The sequence below is a fragment of the Cyrtonyx montezumae genome, unplaced genomic scaffold (genome assembly GCF_038088225.1).
Source record: "Cyrtonyx montezumae isolate F1298 unplaced genomic scaffold, pur_monq_1.0 scaffold_12, whole genome shotgun sequence".
Taxonomy (NCBI): domain Eukaryota; kingdom Metazoa; phylum Chordata; class Aves; order Galliformes; family Odontophoridae; genus Cyrtonyx; species Cyrtonyx montezumae.
Window position 1 is genome coordinate 10821464 of NW_027071848.1, and position 21465 is coordinate 10842928.

Genomic DNA, 21465 nt, shown 5'->3' on the forward strand with positions numbered 1-21465 from the left:
TGGCTTTGGCTAAGAGCGGGTCTTGTCACTTATACTCCCGGGATTTGATATCTAGAGGATTGAAGGCACTTGGCAGTTTTCTGTAGTCTGCAGACTGAAGCTACTATGTACCTGGAAAAATTCTTGAGCTTTTAGATGTTTTTTGTAGCACCGTTCTTCTGCTCTGAAAGCTGAGCCGGATGATTGCTTCTGCTGCCTTGTTTGTTACAGCCCTGTCTGCACGCCACCTGCCAAGGACCGTCTTCTGCAGAAATAAAAAGCAAAAACTCAGACTGTATGAGCCTGGCAAAAAGCTTAGGCAGTGGAGAAAAGCACATGGAAAATAAATGAAGGTGAGATGATTTTACAGTGATTTTACCAGGTTTCTCTCTCACTGAGACTTGCAATAGAAATGCTTGAGTATGTCTTCTCGCACACGCTCAGCATGAGTGAAGATAAAAACTTGCAGACCATTTCAGCAAAAACAACTTCATCCACTGAAAGCCCGATATCCTTCTTCTGTCAATTTTAACTCATTTTACAGTGTTTGTAGAACAAAGTGCAGTCTGTAGCTATAGAGCAATCAGAATTTGCAGCAGATATGATCCTGGAGGGTCCCTTCCAACTCGGGATACTGTGTAATTCCATGACAGAAGAATTGGCATACATGTGACATCCCTGATTACAGATGGCTAAATGCAAGGACCTTCCACCATAGCCTTCATTGTTGCTCTCAGTCAAGCTATGGAATGTGTGATTTGGCTGCTTTGGTCCCTTCCATTTGCATTTGATTATAAATTGTTCAGAGTGCACAGCTACACCTGTAACCCTCCTTACCTTCATTGGTTTCAGAACAAAAAGCCATTGGTTTTCTCTTACTTACTTTCTCCTTACTGTCAGATTACACTGGGAGCTACTCATCAAACAGCGATCAAGGATCAGTCATCCCACTGCCATTAGTGGTTAATCATAGCTCCTTTCTCATATATTTGTTTTTCCAACCTGGAGTGTGCCTTTCTCTTTAGTCTATTTAACATTTCAGCCATTCTCGTCACTCCTGCTTATACTTCCTTCATACCCCATTGTGACCTTTCATAGCTGGAGTGGCCAAAATTGCATGCAGTGTTGAAGATGCAGGCACACCATTAAATTTACATTATTTCTTCATTCCATTAACTCTTTGCTAGGCTTACTGCTACTGATATATTTGTTCTTTGTTGTTATTTGTAATTTTACCTTTAGCAAGTTTCTCCTAAAAGTCTTTTTTTGAAACACAGAGCTACAAACCATAAAGCCAAGTCACTAAAAGTTGAATTCCGTTCAATTTCCATACAACAGAAATTCAACTTTTGCATTTTGTTGGTGTCTTCTCTTCAACTTCCAAACCATTCAAAAAGGCAACCAGAGACATGTGCTTTATCTGCAAGTGGGGAATGCTTTCAGCAATGGAAATAATCCTGCCAAGAGGACGTTATTGAACATTTGAGTTTTATGCCCATAGTCCATTTTGCAGCATTTAGCAAGCTCAAAGCAGATGTAATCTGTCTTTCAAAATGCATTTGTCTGGGACTGCTTTGCATTTTTAAATATCCAAAACTACAGAGTCAACTGAAAATTAGTCTAATTTCTCAAAAGTCATGTCAAAGTATTCTCCAGTAACCAGGCTACTTTTTTTTCACTGTTCTCATGTCTCGATTCAGGCGCTAACAGACAACATGCATTCTTTCCTTTTTCATCACCTCACTCTCATTTACATCAGTGGAGCTGGAAACAATCTGTCAGGGCCATTAAAGAGGTGCAAAGCCTCAGAACAGTTGTTTACTAAAGGTCTGCTAAGTAGTTTAAATCTGAGCTTTCTCCTTTATGCACTGGAATATCTTCAAGCCCCAAAAGTATCTATAAGCAACGAAAACTGGCAGTATTCTTCTAACACAGGCATCTTTTTTGTTCTTCCAACAATATCTTTACATTTTTCTTCTTTAATATTTTCCATCTATGAGAATTCTGTAATTATCCCTCTCAACCCATGTGTCAACTTTCTTGTGTGACATTTCAGCTACCCACATGGGAGTGTTACATACTAGAACATTTTGTGTAAACAAAATGTCTCCTTAAGCTTCAGTCATGGCTAGACATGAACTGGAAAAACTCGTCTTACTATCCAAAACCAATGACAAGTTTTCCTTATAGAGAAGAAAACATAATTTGAGTTTACTCTCTGAGCCCTTGGTTTAAGATACAGTTTTAGAGAACACAATTCTTCATACCACTGGGAGTGAAATCACCTGTCGTAGTTTAGAACTGTTTTTCTCAAAATCCAGCTGTGAATCTATGAATCCAGCTTTAACTCAGGAAGTAGCGTTTCCTATCATCCTTTAAGAGATCCATTCAAGCATTTTTGTCATGACATATCTGATCATGGTAGCATCTTCTGCCTAACAGACCAATGATCAGAGGAGCCACCCATGAAATGGCACATCTACATGCTAGGCAGTATTCAGCCTTAAGTCCAGCAGAACCATATCTTTATCTACAAGCCTGATTTCTTACTAAAAAAAAAAAATAAACTTTATTCCTGCACGGGAAGCCCACCATTACGCTATCAGAAACCTAAATATCAGAAGCTTGGAAAAAGAACACATGAAACAAAGCATTCAGGTGTGCCGAAGGAAACTTAGTGTCTCTTTCTTACATTTGTCTCCTACCTTATACAGCTACAACAGCCAGAACAGATGAGGGAGCATAAGGGCTTCCCAGAAAACACACATTCAAGCGCTGAAACTTACGGAATGCCATGTGTGCCTACACACAGTTGTTCTAAAGGGTGTAAGCATTCATAAAGCCTGAATGAAGTCTAGTTCTCTGAATAGACCCAACAGCATCATCACATCACAGATACTAGATGCTATGAAAGATTTATATTGAAGATAAAGGCTGACAAAAGGCAGAACCTGCTGGGACTGATGTTTCCGGATGACTTGGTCACAGTTTTTCTCGGAAGATGGAGATGAGTCAGGACTGTCCCTGTTTTACTGGATCACCCACCAGCTTTGGCTGAGGAGAATGAGAGCCCTTGCAAATTAGGTTAGTGGTGAGCTTCATTTGTACTCTTTCAGTTGAGCCAAAAAAATAACCAGCTCTACACCAGCCAGTCACTGCTGAGAATTCCCATATGAAGCTGTGGTTACAGAATTGAGTGCTTACATTTAATTATATTTAATAGGTATTTACAGCTTTCGTTAAAAGAACAGTGGTCTTGGACACTTAAGCAGCAGTGTCAAGGATCATGCTGCTAACATTTGCAGAACACCCAAAATAATAGATTTCAGGCAAGAGTTCTTGAGAGAGTGACTTATTGCATATTAATTGTGTATTGCATTAGAGATCCTTAAATAACTTGGAAAACTTTTTTGCATGCAACCAGATAAATAGCTAAGCTCTGCATCTGACTGATTTGCATCTTGGAGTACTATACATAAACACTCTATATATTTTGTAGCAAGGCAAAAATACAGTATGTATAGATGTTAAGTGTATTTTTTTCCATAAATAGGTGCTGTAACAGACGCCAATAATAAAACCAATAAAATAAATGAAACACAGCTGATTATGAAGTTTTAAATCAGTACCAGAATTTACAGTTTAAAAAAAAAATAATAAGAGAGACAGAAACAAGTCAACTAAGTAGTTTAGAGGATTTTTTACAGTCCATGAAAGGCCTTTCCAAGAGGAAAGTAAAATGCCTTTGGTTGTACTGTTCTGTTATTTCCAGATGTTGAATGCACTGTAGCGCCACGTCGGTAGTATTCAGGCTATGGAAACCATGTTGTCATTTGTTTATATTTCCGTAGCATCATAAACTGGGTCAAACCATTTGATTCACCAAACTTGGATTTACAAATTGAAGACATACTCTTGGAAAAAGGAAAACAAAAGAAATGCCATTTCATAACCTCAGAGATTAATCATCCTTTCAAGACAGTTTTTCATAGTCTGGAATATCATTCCTGCAGTAGATATTAAATGCAGTTTAACTCGGCTCCTTTTGATTTGGAACTTGATCAGTTTCTTTAAATATCTGCACTACACATACTCATTTTTATTTAGTTGAAACCAGTCTGCTTCTGCAGTAATGGCTCATTACTAGTCCTAAATAAATGTTAATGAAAATCTAACGTATGGGGTTGGGAACCATCAGTTGTAAATACTGAACACAACCCTCTGGAATCAATTGAATGTCCTTCTAAATTCTTTGTGATTAACTAAAAGAATTACTTGTTTTCACTGTTGTTTTCTTCTGAGAGACGAAATTGAAGGAACTTCTGAAGACAGTAGCCACCTATCACATGGAACACGTACTTCTGTCATTGTTGCAGTTCCAAATTCCACCAGCTAATTTACCAACTCATCTCTAGTGCTCTGTTTTCCTAAGGATATAATCCTGAAACAAAAATGGGCTATACCAGTGCCAATATAGAACATCCATGCAGTGATAATCTGTGAGATTCCAATGCTCAAAACCTTTTTTTAAAGAAATCTCATTCAGATCCTCTCAGTTGCTGAAGTCCACAAAAGGAAATAGAATGATTATGTGCTATTATTATCTAATTAATTGTTGAAGACATCAGAGATGCACTAAGTAGTATATACTGACTAGTAGATACTACAGTAAATGCAAGAAAAGGAATTCATAGGCATGTCTATTTTGTGTATGGTTTTTAACATGAAAAAGAACTAAAGCATTGTCCACCTGTTCCTGAAGAGAACTATACTGAAAAATCTTATCTGTATGATTTAAAAGAATTAAAATGTAAGCAGTATTTGCAATTTCAACTTAATCCTCTTTACAGATTATACTGCAGATAACTCTTACAGCTCAGCTAAGTCAAACTTGGATTTGTTGTAACAGTTTTGATGGAGATAGAGTTATTTTTATTCAAAGTAGATTGTATGGTACTGTTTCAGGTGTGTGAACAAAACAGTTGATACCACACCAGTGTTTCAGTTAATGCTGAATAGTTTTTGCCTTACTTACCTGTCTGTCTCTTAACTGTCTGTCTCACTTACCTCCTTGGGTCCAGGGGAGGACCATGAGGGTGATCAGAGGGCTGGACCACTTTTCTTATGAAGAAAGGTTGAGGGAGTTGGGCTTGTTCAGCCTGGAGAAGGCTTCAGGGAGACCTCATTCCACTCCTTCAGTATTTGAAGGAGCTTTTATAAGGAGGGAAATATTATAATATAAATATAATAATATAAATATAAAGGGAAATATTATAATATAATATAATTTTTTTTTTTTTTTTACAGGAGGGAGACCAACTTTTTACACCATCTGACAGTGACAGAACAAGGAGGAATGGCTTTAAAATAAAAGAGGAAAGATAAGTAGAAACTCTTTACTCACAGGGCAATAAGGCACTGGATAGGCTGCTCCAAGAATCTATGGATGCCCCATTCCTGGAGGTGTTCAAGGCCAGGTTTTGTGGGACCCTGGGCAGCCTGAGCTGGTGCATGACAACCAGCCCATGGCAGGGTGTTGGAACTAGATGGTCTTTAAGGTCCCTTTCAACCTTTTATTCTATGATTAATTCTCTTCCCCATCCCTTTGAGGGAGAATGGCAGCTCTGTGGGTCCCTACCAAGTTTAACTTAGAACATTTTCAAAGGGTAGGAACTCTAAACCACAGTGAACACAGAGTCTATTTTTGATGTTTCTTTTACAGAAATATTTAATAGTTAAGCTAGTCTTTAACTCTTATCTCCCTTAACATTTTAACAGAACATAAACTCTATCAGAAGCTTCATTTCCTCCTAATTCATGTCATTGGAAAGTTCTAAAACATAGCAGTGTGGTCTATTAAAACAAATTGAAGGTCAGACAAAAACATCAGGAGGCCTGCAAGGATGAACAAGTAGCTCCTGTCCAAACTGAAATACAAAAAGGAAGTATAGGGAGAGTGGAAGCAAGGATTGCCTGGGAAGGATACAGAAACACTGATCAAGCATCCAAGGATGAAGTTAGGAAAGCTAAAGTCCAAATGGAATTGAACCTGGCCATTGTCGTCAAGGTCAACAAGAATGGCTTCTTTAAGCATATTCACTGTCCTAATGCTTATACAAATTGTGAGACAGTAGAAATGAATAAGGAAGAATCTTTAACTCATTCAATTGAACATATTGCTACAGATCTATCTGCTGAAAGAAGAGCAAGCATGAGAAGTAACAAGCCCAGCTGTGACAGAATAGATGCTAGGTTACAGAAACACAGCGGTACTCACAACATTCACATTTTTAATATTACTCCATTTTTATTGACAGTAATTCAAACACTCAGCACTGCTTAGTTTAAAATGTAATTACACAACTCCGATCTTTTGTTCATTATTACAAGAACATTCACAATACCAGTAAGAATGAAGAAGATAATTTCATCTCCACACGTCCAAAAATCAAAACTCCAAAGATACTACATGAGATGTTATTCATTTTTTTGAAAGCAAGTATTCATTTTGTGGTGAACTGTGTAATTGACAAATCTTAAGAGTAAAGTAAAAAACTGAACATGAAACATGTTGATCATGAAAATTAAATAGAATACAGACCATAGCCCTTGCACATTGTGATCTACCTTACTTGTCTGAAAATCAAGCTCTGAGAAAATACAATACTCAATACAGTACTCTCAGGGCCTCATTTTTTATACAAGTAAGGTATTGCAAGTTTTACAAGTAAGGACCTTACATATGTGCTGACATAAGTCAATATTATCTTGCCTGATAAGGAATACAGAAAAAAAAGCTTATTCTGAAAAGTTAACCTAATGTGAAGAGAAGGTATTCTTATAAAATATAATTACTATAATGACTAATATATTACTTTTTAAAAGAAATTTTCCTGCAATTTCTTGTCAATTCAGATATGCAGAGAACATAGAAGAAATACATTCAAAAGTCAGCATTTGTCTTTTTATAACTTTTCCACTGGATCTGTGATTACATATGAGGCAGCTAAATAAAAGCTTGCAAACACTAAGCTTCATCGTTTTCCTGAAAATCCTTTCCTTAGGACCTTCTTACTCAAGTGGGACCACTACAAATGCTGACATTTCATAGTAAAAATGAGTAACTTTATTTTGGAAATATTAATAAAGTTTCAAGACTGAACTGTTTAACTGAAAACGAAAGATGTTTATGTTGCATTGATGCATTATCCCACGTAACAGCGAGAATATATTTCTATTTTCATAGGTTAATGGAAATATGGATCATAGTTCCTCCGGATTTTCATTGAAACTGATTTAATTTTTACTGGCTTATTGTTCACTGTCCATGTATCCCAGTGAATCCCAGTTGCAAGAAATCTACCTGTGTAACGATGAATACCGTTAAGATTTGCAAGGCCACACTGGTTGAACCACCACCCGGTGTTGTCACTGAAGTTACTGCAGCTCTTCACAGGCTGTTCTTTAATAATGCACATTGGCCTACATCCATCATTGTCAACATCAAATGTGCTGAAAGGCATGGAATTCTGATTATCTTCTTTTCTGTATCCTCTAAATGCATCACCTAATTACAAGAGATAAAATAGAATTTTGATAGAAGAGTTACTTGTGGAGAAATGTAATATTTTTTGCTTACTTCATACCTCACAAACATTTCCTCTGAAAGTATTATAAAACTGGATTTCTTCAAAAGCAGCTTAAGACAGCACTGCATTAGTATGTGTTGAAGATATTGGAAAGAAAAAGTAAAAAATACAATTATGGAAGAAATGATGAAACATCTTTATCTTCTTGTTTTAGTGCTTTTAGTGTTGCTAAATATGAAGGTAAAGACTTCTGTCCCCAAAGACAGTTACCCCAAGTATTACTCTTTTAAGTTCTCTAAAAAAAAAGGCGTAGGTATCTTTAAACACATTAAGAAAGGTAGTTCTTACCTGCATTTCCAGAATAACGCCCCAAATGAATTTTAAAAGAGCAGGCTTCATCCTCTATCCAAAATGCATCATATGATGCATAGGCATGCTTGTCATTTTCCGATTCCAAATCCACATGAAGACTGAAAGTGGTTGCTTTTTGGTTTACTATATAAAAAATCTTCCTTAATCCAATCCAAAATTCTCCTAAAGAAAAAAATACAATGTAAATTTAATAAACTTCTAGAAACAGAAAGTGTAATGCTTTCTGATTTTTATACTTTCCTTCCTGACCTAAGTGTAATCAAAATATCTGATAGGCATACATTCCTTCGATCGACCAATAGAGGTACAATGTTGTTTCCTTACTTCACTGGGAAAATCTATGGTAAGAATTGACATGCGTGCACCATCTTTTTTCTCTATTTCATTTTTAGAAAATTTTACCCATGAAAACTTCCAAGTGTTCATCTTCAACATACTTTGTAAGGCCACAGTAACTAAATGTGCTGAATTAACTAACCAGAATTCAGTGGTGCTCCTAAAGACAATACTGAGAAATAACAGAGGTCAGTGTTATGTGAAATGCAATAAAATTCAACAATCAAATCTAACTGTAAAGATTTACTTCCTCACTTTTTTTTTCCATGAAATGTTGCCCCATATGACCTGCAGTTGTTTGTAAATTTGAAAAGATGTGGGTTACATTTCTATCCCAGATGAACAAGACAGTAAAAGAAAATGAAATACCACTGTTGTATTGGTGTTAGCTACTGAAATATTTCCATTATCTTTCTAACTAATTCCGATGTTGAAATATTACTGACTTTTCTTTGCTCCAGGGAAATGTTTTGCAAGCATGATTTAAACCAACTAAGATGTTTTTATATCTCAACAAACAAACAAACAAATAATAACAAAAAAATATACACAGAGAAATACAACTTTTACATAATTTCAGGTATACAAAATTGCATCATATAAACTCTTCTTGTGAGACTAAGGATGGGCAATGGTGAAAGACTCCAGTTGGGTGATGGTCACTGTTGTGAAAGTTAGACAATAGTTTTGGGAAGCAACAAAGGATCTGAGTATTAAACAAAATACTTTTTAAGAAATAAGCACTTCACTCTCCATGCTACTAAACCTGCAATACAATTTAGTGGGACTGTAGCTCTCAAAAATATGTCAGAAACACTGGGTCCAAAGCATTTAAGAGTATTTAAAAATAATACCAGAAAGATCACCAAATCCATCCAGATATTCAGACCATGTTCTCTGAAACGTAATGATTCCATCAGTTCTTTTCTGAAGCACAGTCCATCCACCCCCTTGAAAATCCATGTCACATAATACCTAAAATAGACACCGGTACGATTAGCACTCTTGATGCATCTGCAATGAAGAAAATAACTTTTTAAATGAAATAAAAGTGGACTATTCAGGTTCTTGCTAAACAATGTAACCTTCAAGCATTTTAACAAAAAGCTCAAACAAAATTAAGTAAATAAACTGCAGTATTTTCTTTTATGTTCTACAGAGACTGTTTAATTTAGAGACTACCTCAACCAGTGCAAGCTGTCATGTGCAAATGTCTCTTCACATCAAATATTAAAAATGTCCTTTGCTAAATCTTACTTTGTATTAATAACAGTAACAAGTGAAAGCAACATGGAATAGCATGTGTTAATCCCGCAAAAAAATACAGCCAGGGCACTAATACCAAATATACATCTATTTCAGCAAAGCAAAGCAATCAAAACTTCTGTGTTCTCTTCCACCATTATACCTTCTCCCCCAGAAATACTGTTTGCGATGCCTGAGAAATGCAGAACATTTAATAAAGGTGAGGGGATGGAAAAAGTGATAGTGGTAACACAGTATACAACAATTTATGCTGGAGCAGTGGAAAAGTTCACATAAAAGGGGACCACAATCCAGGACAGTCTCAGTATGAACACTTATTTGCTTTATGTAACCACTAAAATTTGTGCCCACTGATATGTCAAATGACAATGGCTTGGCTGCTCTCTGCTCTCCTATACAGTATCATATAGCATGGCACATTTTCTCCTCAGCCCATTTAACTTTAGATACATAATTGATTTCCCTAAGTTGGGCATCAAATTGTCATTGTCTCCCTTGTTATCGCCCTCATAGAGAGAAATGTGCACTCACAGTGTAGCACTGGGAAAGTAAAGACCAAAATCACCCTCTGCAGATGTTACCTGCACTGTCTGCAGAAAGGGCCCTCAGCTCCTTGGCTGCATTCTTGGGATTTCAGTTAAGAGCCTAAAGCTAAATGGAACACACCTGGGTCACTCTGGGTATTTTTCAAGCAGTGTCTGCACTGCCAGTGCTTGACCAGATACAACACAAATCAGAAATTCTTGGCATCCTAATAGAGAAAGGTGTGCACTGCACATTTACATTACAATCACTCAAGCAGCAGTCAGTTTCACATGTCGCTCCTCCATTGGATGTACAACTCTGACACTTTTGACAAAACCAAAGATTTTTTTCCTTGTCAAGAATACCTTAGTTTCATACTAAGAACTTCTGTGACATAACATCATTTCTATGAAGGACAGAAAGAAGCAGTATGATCTAATAAATACAGCTTGGGCAATTTTTGATCCTTGAGGGTGCCATTGGATGCCTTGAGCAATTCTCACAACCCAGACACTGAAGGAATAACAGTAAGGGTCATGTGCATGCAAGTGCATCTGGAGAACTATGGGCTTTTCTCCCTGGAGAATCACATGCTTATTTCAATCACCCAAGGAAGGTGGAACTGGAATAAAAAGAAATGTGTGTGATTCCAAAATGAGTTTTTTGATACAAATATCTAAAATGCATTAAAAATAACTCTACTGACTCAGTCACCGTCTTGAAATGATGGCATGCTTTGCTGCTGAATACTAGTCAGAAATACAAAGAGGAGCCTACTCAATCACAACATCAAGCTCTAAGCCAATGCAAATCAGTGGGAGTGGTGATAATTTTCAGAAGAATAAGACTTGGATCTACGTGAGAAGTCATCAGCATATTACTTACGCATGGCACCAAACATACACCAGCTAAGCAGGAATATGAAATAGGTACACACAAAAAAAAACTGGCACTGCTATGTTTCTTAATTTTTTATATGCTGTAAATGATGGTTTCCTATCTTACAGCCTTGCAATCCACTTTACAACTTGCTCTGTGTATCATATTGTGCAAGGTACCACGGGCATGACAGTGTTAAACTAAATGAGCATGAGGGGGCTCCTGAATATTTTTCCCTTTTCATCTTTAGTGTGGATAGGAAGTAGATTCCACCCAACCATTCAGTTTCTACAACCCACGTTAGAAATACCATAGCTCTAAATGTATTCATCAAAAAATATATCAGAAAGTGAGCACAACTCAATTTTCCAGAAGTGAAACTGTTTTTAATTGCCTCATGTTTGAATGCTCACACAAAAGCCCATCTGGGACTAATTTTCTGAGACAACAAGAACCTGCAGTTCATGCTGAAACTGGATATGCTCAGAGTTCCTGGAATCTAGTTCGGAGTCAGTTGAAGTTAAGCACCCAAAATCTATGTTCACTTTTGAAAATACAGAGGTTAAAACATGAAGACATGAGAACACGAGAGATTTTTAAAATAGTACTCTTCATTTATCTGATATCTTCATGCAAAGCATTCTGGAGACATTTTGTTAGTTTCAGATACATTTAAGGGAGGGCTAATTCTTCCATTGCTGAAAATGAAAATGCTCCTTTGAATGAGTTGCTCGTTTGGCTTTGTTTGCTGTTTTTAATTTTCCAACCCTGATTTTCTTCCTTTTTGTAATTTTGTTGGCTTTTTTTTTTTTTTTTTTTGCCAGTCTTCAGACTTTTCCAAACTCTTGGCTATCAGCCTCTTGAATGCATTGCAATTTATTTTAATATCTCGATTTATTTTTGTTCATTCATCATTTCTGTGGTACATTTTTACACTTCAACACATGGAAAAATTTGCATTAAACAGTTTTCCTTAAAATAACATTCTGGAGGGAACACTCATCCTGTAGATATTTTTCTCTGAGGACTTTTTGGCACTAGATTTTCATTTCTGCATAACATCTACCAGACAAGAAATGACACTCATTTCAGGAGTGTGGAGATATCTTATTATTTATTGTTACCTTGTGGTTTACATTAAATTATTACAGTTTTTCCTTTTGTTTCTTGTTCTCCTTAAGGAACCTTTCCATTCACATAACTGATTCTTAGTTCTTTTGGACACTGGCCGTAATTTGAAATGTGGACAAGTGTCAAAAATAGTTCTAAAGTTAAAGGAGATTTACCATTTTGCGTATTTCTCACATAGATTAAGTCAGACCATCTCTAGTAAAAGTAATTTGGGTTAGATATGAATATTTTCTCAAACGGATCTTCCTCAAGAAATCCAGGAGAAGTTCTGAAACAAATGCATTTTGTGCTATAGTTTAGCTGGGAGTGAGGCAGACAGCATTTTCTTCATACTATATATGAGTTCTCTGTGAGCAATTCTACCTGTGTTTGCATTTCTTTTACCTGAAAAGAAAGTGCTGATGAGTTTCAGATTTTTTTCCCTGAACTCACTGAACTGTATAGAGAGAACAGTGCTTTCTACCAGAAGTCTGAAGAAACAGACCACATTTTTACTTTTGATATCCCAGCATACTTCTGAAGCCTTTTCATAACAATACTGAGTTATTTTTTCATAGCATTTTATAGGGTTCCAATTGGCCTGGGATAAAGGGATTTGCTCTTCCTTTGTATATATAAGGGAGGATTTTAACATTAGTCATTACATTTTGCTGTTTACTACATTTTTCTCCTCTAAAAAGTAATAACCTCAGCATGTACTGCAAAATAAAAGGTTTGACAATGCCATATCCATCTTCACCTTTATCAGTCAGTGCCATATCTGTTTTCTTCTTAAGGAAGTCCTTATGGACAGACCACAGTGGAAATAAACATACAAAAAAGTTTTCCTAATGTTCACACAGATCTAATGACAGGAAACATGACTGCTGCACTTCAGGAGATCCATACACAGATTCTGAAGGAACTGGCAGATGAAGTTGCCAAGCTACTATCCATCATATTAGAAAGGTCATGGTGGTGAAGTTCCCACTGAATGGAAAAGGGGAAACATAAAACCCATTATCAAGAAGGGAAAAAGAGAACATCTTGGGACCTATACGCCAGTCAGTCTCACTTCTGTTCCTGCCAAGATCATGGATCAGATCCTCTTGAGGGCCCTAGTAAGGCATACAGAAAATAAAGACGAGGTGATCGGTGGTAACCAACGTGGCTTCACAAAGTGTAACTCATGCCTGACAAACTTTTTGGCCTTTTATGAAAGAGTTACAGCATCACTGGAGAAAGGAAGATAAACTGAGGCCACCTACTTGGACTTGTGCAAAGTGTCTGACACATCCTGATTGACAAATTGTTTTTTTTTCCTGATTGAGAAAATTTGGTTTGATGGATGGACCACTCTCTGGATAAGAAATTGGCTGGATGGTCACACGCAGAGAGTTGTGGTCAACAGCTCAATGCCCAAGTGGAGGCCAGTGACAAGTGGAGCTCCTCAGGGATCAGTGCTGGGACCAATGTTACTTAACATCTTTGTAGGCAACATGGACATTGGGATTGAGTGCACCCTCAGCAAGTTTGCAGATGGCACCAAGCTGAGTGGTCCAGTTGACACACTAGGTGGAAGGGATGTTATACAGAGGGGTCAGGACAACCTTCAGAGCGGGGCCCCATGCCAACCTGGTCTAGTGGGAGGTGTCCCTGCCTATAGTGGGGGGTTGGAACTAGATGATCTTAAAGGTTCCTTGCAACCCAAATCATTCTATGATTCTATAATAATTAATTTCATTCTTTTTTTTTTTTTTACCCCAACTGCATATGTCTCACAGACATAATACAAAGACTAAAGGTTTAGATGCTCTCTGCCTTACAACTGAGTAGAAATGGTGCACAGACAAAAACAAAGCACTCATTCCTCAAATAGATGTACATCTGCACCTACATTTAGATGTCCAGGCAAAACATAGTCCAAGATACAGTTATCAGCAGCATCACATCTCAAGAGAAGGCAACCCTTTAAACTTTCCCAGCAGAATAATTTAGAAGCCAAATAGATCAGTCTTTTATCTCTTCAATTTCCATTTCTAATGTAGAAGAGAAAACCACTTCTCAATGTCCAAAAGCAGGCCTGGAGAGTTTCTTCTATTTTCCTCTTAGGTACAATGTTCACTACATACGAAAACTGATGATGGGATATTATGTCAGAGACCAAATTTCAATGTTGAAACTGATTTTTTTTTCTTCAAAATTATAGCAAAGGCAGATACACTTGGATGATTTAATACCCTTCTTATTCATCAGTTGGAAAACTGTCACAGAAGATATGTTATTAAATATATTCTAAGTGGATATTCTCAAGCAAATTTCAGCTATCACAAGAGAGAAATTTATTACCTCAAAAGCATAATTAGATCCTTCTGGATGGATAATGTACAGACCACTTGGAGTTTTTGAAACTGAACCAATGGTATCTTTAATATCAGTGCAATCCAACCCTGGAGAATAAAGCATTTGATGAAGCTTGTTAACACAACATGTTTCTTTAAAAAGAGCACAAATACAGCTTAGGTGGAGAAACACTTTTTTTTTTTAATTTATGAATGATCTCGATCGAATTTCTTGCTGTGCAAATTTAAAATATTCATTTTCAGGAATTTACATTATATACCCCCACCCTGAGGGAACTGGAAGTGGATGATCTTTAAGGCCCTTCTTACCCAAGCCATTCTATGATTCTATGAAACAATAATTCTCTGAGATCACTAAGCTTGGAAAGAAGAATAAATTGCATTGTATTGAGGAAGTTCATTCCAATCTTTACTGATATGACATATAAAGTAAAGATTATATGATGGTTGCTCCAAAACTAATGCTTCCTATTTTATTCTGTTGGCACACGATGTCAGAGGTGGTATGGCCACAGAGGCTGAACATTCCCAACAACATTACATTCCATTTAGTTGCTGTGTGACAGATGGCAGCAAAGGAGACATGGAAGTGTATGAAGCAAAAGTGTGGAACTAAATTCCTCTGTGTGGAAAAAATGGCACCTATTGACATTCACTGATGCTTGCTCAACATTTATGGACAGCAGATGGTGGATGTAAGCACAGTGAGGTGGTGCGTGGTGCACTTCAGCAGCGGTGACAGTGATATTTTCCAGACAGCCATGCACAGCTTTTACATCATGAAATGAAGAGTGTCTTGATAAGCTCATCTGCACGAGTTGGCTAATGGTGACTATGCTGAAAAACAGTATTTTGTAGCTAAGAATTGGCTCTGTCAAATAGTGTCATTGTGCCCTTTGTATCTGTTGTAGTTTTCATAGGAACTATTCATTTCAGAGCAGCCTAAATATACCCAAGTCTAATTTCATTTTATTGGATAACATTTGTATAGAGTAAAAACACATATTACCCTGGGAAGGAGGTCTTCTTCCTGCAAATGATTGCATTTGTAGTCATAAAAGCCTTTACATAGTTATATATGTCTTTTGCCCCAGTGTTAAGCTAGATGTGTGTTAGACTAGAGTTTCTAAGGTTAGTAGGACTGATAAAGGTAATGTTTCCTGTAGCTGGGTTGGAAACTATAAAGAATATGAACTGTCCAGTGCACAAGTGACTTCTGTCTCTCTCTCTTTTTTTTTTTTATTTAATAAAATAGATATTACAAATGTTGAGTATACTTTATTTCATTACAAGAAAGTGCTATTTAGCTACGTCAAACCATGTAAGAACTAATGATCATGCTTTGTATTTTGCATAAATATCAACATGATGCTATTCCCAAAATTATCAGCATGACAGTTATTTAAATTAGCTCTTTACGATGAGATTCTTACATAGTTCACTAATTTTTCAGATTTTATGTGTGCATACTAGCACAGAATAATTATTGTACGTTATAATTGTTTACCTCTAACTTGTTCTTTGTTAAGATGCTCTCCAAGATAAAAAGAAAAAGCTCAAGATTAAATGTGGAAAATATTTACCATGAGATTGAACTGCTTTGTAAGGGAGTGTATCCAAATGCTTTCTTAAAACTTCTGCGTTCAAAAGAAGAACTCTGTTCATGAGTTCATTTACCTGTAAGTTCAAATAAATATCTTAAAACAGGTTATAGTGAAGCATTTTATATTCTAAAGATGGTCTCTTTGATTCCTAGTAAACATAATTTGAAGGTCATTTTTGAGATATGCTAGTGATTTGTAACTTCATTATGTGAATTTGTGCCATTTTTTACTTTCTGCATCTGAAGTCACTTTTAGGCACAACTCAAACTAATTCAAGGAAAGAAAAATTTGATTAAGGCTTTTTATCTGTACTGAGTGAGCACAGTGTTTATAAATTACTGTCAGTTAATGATAATATAATGTCATGAGCACAAATTCAATAGGATTGCATATGGCAAGGAATTCAGACCAACGGGCAGCTACTTGCCCCACTGCCTTATGTGCCAAAAGGTTGAGCTAGGTGGTGCTAATTGCTCCCTGGGGCTCACACTTCAGTCAGGGTACAAGACATCACTCCTGAAGTCAATGCAACAGAGACTCTAATCCTACTGTATTAATGACAAAGTAAAAATCAATTTTCCTCAGTTAGATAATAATCATAGTGCTAACTAATAAATAAAAATATTTATGATAAAGAAGAAAGTACCTGATTAGAAAGGTAATCCAAGGAAGACTGTTGGTCATCCATCATGTTTCTTACCAGTTTTTTCGTGCTTCTTGCATATTCAACAAGAGAGTTCTGCAGATTTCCTTTAGAAGAAATGTCAAAGGTTTATGGGACAGTTCAGTTAGCATAAAACAAGAAGTAGTCTTGATCAATTAATGAAACATCTATTTATGATATCTAAGTGAACTTAGGTGTTTAACCTTAGAGTACCCAAAGTACCCTAAAAGTGAAAGAGAAGTACAGAGACCAAATATTAAACTCAAAGATGCTACGAAATTCAGCCTCACAAATCATAAGATCTGATGAATTACATCTTAACCTTCAGCTACTGGGATAATCAGTTAAGGATAACACAGAAATATAAATACATCTGAAAGAAAAAAAAAAAAAGGGTAGATACATAAGGTTTCCATTCTGCATTTTGCCCATTCACCTATTCAGGTTTCTTGTCTTGCCCTGATGCTAAAAATACAGAAAGTAAACTTGCCATTTAATCAATAATACATATTAAAAATCATATGGGAAAGACAAGAATTTTGACACATTTTTCTGAGGTTGCTGTTAATCATCAGTTGCTGTTAAGTTTGCCCAGGTGATGAACAGTGAATATGTCCTGCAAAAGTATCTACAAAAGACAAATCTACAAAAGATTTCTTCCCACTTAATTTCAGGCACTTAAGTACAACATTAATAAAAGGAAGTCTTTCTCTCTAATGGAGAGAGCTACAGATATTCAGAAGATAACAAAGACAGGTGAGATAAGCTACTGCCTGGATTTGCCTATCCCTACCAGTGATTATAAAGAGAAAGTAGCATGATTAAATTCATTGTTCCAGCTGCACACAGCATCCCAAATCTGAACAACATCCAGAGTTGGCAGCTGGGTCAAAGTCTGCCACATGTGCTCAAGAAGATTAAAAAATAAATTAGCACAGCATAGCATAGCATAGCAGAGGAATGCATAGCGTGGCATTGCATAGCTTGTTGAGGGTATTCTGCATGAATACATACTGCACATATACTGTTTCTCCCCTCGTAACATTTTAGCTTGAACATCACATGGTACAAGGCATTGTTCTTTTTGTTTTGAAATATCTGCAGATTTATTTTTCTCTTCTGCCTTGAGTGGTTCCTCCACAGCTCCAAAATTTCTTGTGCCCTGTTGTACCAAACAATGGAGGGTGAAATGAATTGATCACAAACATATGTTACATTGCTCTGCCTGCCAAAATGAAGCTGATTACTCCACGGATCTTCCTTTAAAACCTGCTTTCTTAAAAGCTTTTTCAAACAATAATTGACAGAGCTGACGTCAAGGTTTGTTAAGCGTCTTCTACTTAGCAATGTCTTGCAAGGGTGTCTGAGGTAGAGAATCAGAATTGTAGAACCATTTGAGCTGGAAGAGGCCCTTAAAGGTCATCAGATCCAACTTCCCTGCAATGAACAGGGACACATACAGCTCAGTCAGCTTGCTCAGAACCCTGTCCAGCCTGACCTTGAACATCTCCAGGGACAGGACATCCACCTCATCTCTGGGCATGTGAGCTCTATAGATTTTTTAAATACACTAGAATTTCTGCTAAAATACTCCGTGAACGATCTGCAGGTCAAAACTTGCAAATGCTTGCACTTAAGAAACACATTTTAAGATTTGCCACACCCAACAGACATCTCAAATGCCCACAAAGTTATTTTCACTGGAAAGGAGAGAGATTTGGGATTTACCGCATATTACAAAACCCCTTCACTCTGTAGTCTCCAAATACAGAACTTAAAGTTTGTTTTAGAAACAATTCCAAGAGTTATTAATCCAGGCACACAAGCAGTCCCAAACAGATTTGCAGACAAATCCAACACATAGAAAATATTTAAAATGTTCTTGCTGAGGAAATTTTAAAGAGACACTATTCACAGGATACAATTATCTGAAATAGTGATAATAAAAGCACTGGTGATATAGTTTCATACTACTACACCTAATAATGCTATTTTAAAATAGTATTTTCATATTTTCTTCCATGGTGTGGCTGTGTCTGATTCATCACTTAAAGAAATGCCAAAATAATCTCTGAAATATCTCATTCTAAGAAGGCTAAGAAACACATTTTCATGTAAGACTTTGTTTATTAATTCCATAATCTCAGCAAAGCATTGTAGTATGCTCCTGTATGGCATTTTTAGATGTAAATAGGACATAAGAAAATTAAAGATTTCAATTAAAAAGAGAACTTACTTAGACTTAACCAAACTGACTACTTGTTCTCCATTCCAGCTTCAGATTTCTCTTTCTGGATTTGGCACTACACTGACAGAGCTCTGAAAAGTTTTTTTTTCCTGATTTTTACTTTTTAAAAGTGAAAATAAATATTACATTAAATTGTTAACAGGGAGATTTTCTTAAGAAAAAAGTTTCTGAATTCTTAACTTAACTGCATTTTGTGTGTAGAGAGGAATAAATGCTAGATAACTGAAATAATATTTTCTTTAATATTGAAATAAGCACAAAAGAAAGGAAGAAAAAAAAACTATTAGTTATAAAAAGATCAAGTGAAACTTAAAAATAGATCACTTGAAGCCAAGTGTTGTCCTGGGCTTTATCACAGCTACTGACCAGCTGTTCAATTAAATACTGTTTAAGAAAATAATCAATATTTATTCTTTTTAAAGGCAAAATGATATGGTCAATTAAATCAGACCTTGGGAATTGAAGGCACAAGTGGGACTCTGCCTCCAACGAAAGTTACTGTGCCTAAGTTTTAAGTTACTAGAGATGCAGATGACAATAAAAATACAGCCCAACAACTGAACTGTGATAAATGATGCTAAAACAAACATGTTTTCCTGTTTTATACTGAATTTCTGCAGTTTCAATGCATTTTCTTTTCTATATCTGAAAATGCCTAATACTTCTGGAATAAAGCAGTCTATTTATCTGTCACTTTTCTGAGAGATTATTCAGTTACATTCATTATCTTATCTCAGCAAAGTAATTGAAAGTCTTACCTTAGATGAACAGGGCTTGACATTACTTAGAACAGTTTCTCCCCAGCCCAACAAAAGAATACTAAGAGAAATGAATGAAGTTACCCTAAAGCGGTTCATCTTTTACTTGAAGCAATGCAAATGTTTTGACGGGTTTCACATTTCTGTGGAAAGAATTGTACACTACAGAGCCCTGAGCTAACTATTCGGGAATGTGTACGGCACAAAGAGCAGCCAACACATCACTCCTTTAATGCCTGCATTTAATAAAACACATCTCTGTTGCACAGTAGATTTATATACTTGCACTGCTTGTCCCCTGAGAGCACTTCCTGCTCATTATAACGCACCAAGCATATCTTTGCAGTGGGGTAAAAGCATGACAGTTTCCTACATGCTCATTTTGAGCAGTGGTATTTCTATTCGGTAGTGAGTGGCTACATACAGTAGTGAGTAGGCTCAGTGACAGAAAAAAGGTATCAATTTTCAACTTTTTAAAAGGCTTTTATCATTAAACTGAAGGTGTTTTTGTCAGTGTGGTGGCAGGACACTTGATTTGGTTGTGGAAGCAATTTTAGTTTATGTCCAAAAATTCTATGTGGAAAACTGAAAAAATAATACTTTAAAATAACACTTTGTGTTATGCTGAAAATTGCTTACTGGGACAACAATGGCATTCTCTTGGTGTCACCTTCAAATCAGAGGTACTGAGAGTTATTACTGAATAGTTATTTTTACACCTGACAAATGTACAAGAGATTGTCCTGAACAGAAGAAAACTAAACGTAACTCACAAAAACTTAATTAACGCAATGTAGTTGTCAATTGCAGTTTTCACACACTCGAATCCAAAGTTCTCATACCTTACAAATTAGATCTCATATTTTAACCAAAAAGGAAACTGTTTTGGAAGTTTGTAAAGCTCCAAGAGATTTTCATCTACTCAAGCACATTAGAGAACTTAACCTGATCATGATATGGCTGAGTAAATGGAACCTCATTGTCTAGCACACCTCTGGCATATATCACATCTGAATTACTTTCAGAACATTTGCCTCAATGCTGTGTTCACCTCCATCCGTCTGAAGCTGGCATGCCCTGGAAATTACACTGGAAACTGCCTTTACTACACTGAGATTTAAAAGCAGTTGTGGGATACGGGTTAATTCAGTATTAAATCCACATTTTAATCCAGGTTTCTACTGCAATGTTTTGTTTCAAAATTAGTAGCTACAGGGCACTAAGCACCCGTAAGTGGCCCCTTCCTGAGAAGAGCACATTCACATTAAAGTTCTCTGACATTTTTAACAACTTGTGTTAGCCAGTATCTGATGAAATCAAATGTCTAATCTGCTCTGGAGTACTTCGTAGCTTTCCAGTATAAGAATCTAGAATGTTACTAGTGCATCAGTTGATGCTTGCTTACAGAGATGCAGGTTACGACCCGCACTACAGTGTCAGGCAGTTAAGAAGGTGAAAAGATTTTCATTGCTAACTACATATGACACTAAGGAGGAACAGTCTGCACTCCTCTTCCTATACACAGAAGTAGGAAAAGGAGGCAAATTTCAGGAAGGAATGGTTACAGTGGGCAGAACTGTGGCTGAACTCCTTCCCTACATGGTTAAACTGAAGCTTGGAGGAAAGGGCATTAGCAGATTAATCCCCTCTGGAACAAGAAGGAAAGAAAAATGTGTTTCTCCAGCAGCCTAGCTGTGCTCCAGCCTTCAACATAGATTAGTAATAAATTCAGTCTGTCCCACAGAGATTTAAAAGTTGATCTTTATCCTTTA

At 36.5% G+C, this 21465-nt stretch overlaps 1 protein-coding gene across 1 annotated transcript; it reads right to left on the bottom strand.

Annotated features, from left to right (window-relative positions):
• Positions 1-6301: 6301 nt before the first annotated feature.
• ANGPTL5 (angiopoietin like 5) lies at positions 6302-19826 on the bottom strand. The gene is made up of 8 exons (XM_065730337.1): positions 19694-19826; positions 17702-17849; positions 16670-16773; positions 16003-16096; positions 14406-14506; positions 9131-9251; positions 7917-8102; positions 6302-7546 (listed from the first exon to the last, which is right to left on the bottom strand). The coding sequence occupies exons 1-8, from the start codon at positions 19790-19792 to the stop codon at positions 7227-7229; spliced, it is 1173 nt and encodes a 390-aa protein (XP_065586409.1). The 5' UTR covers positions 19793-19826; the 3' UTR covers positions 6302-7226.
• Positions 19827-21465: the final 1639 nt, after the last annotated feature.

What these genes read in the sequence shown, in the direction of transcription:
- ANGPTL5 (XM_065730337.1), bottom strand. Translation starts at nt 19,792, where the DNA reads ATGAACCGCTTTAGGGTAACTTCATTCATTTCTCTTAGTATTCTTTTG. An exon ending in TGGATTTGGTGATCTTTCTG is followed by an intron (nt 8,103 to 9,130) that starts GTATTATTTTTA and finishes TTTTTTCTTTAG; the next exon opens with GAGAATTTTGGATTGGATTA. An exon ending in GCGTTATTCTGGAAATGCAG is followed by an intron (nt 7,547 to 7,916) that starts GTAAGAACTACC and finishes TCTTGTAATTAG; the next exon opens with GTGATGCATTTAGAGGATAC.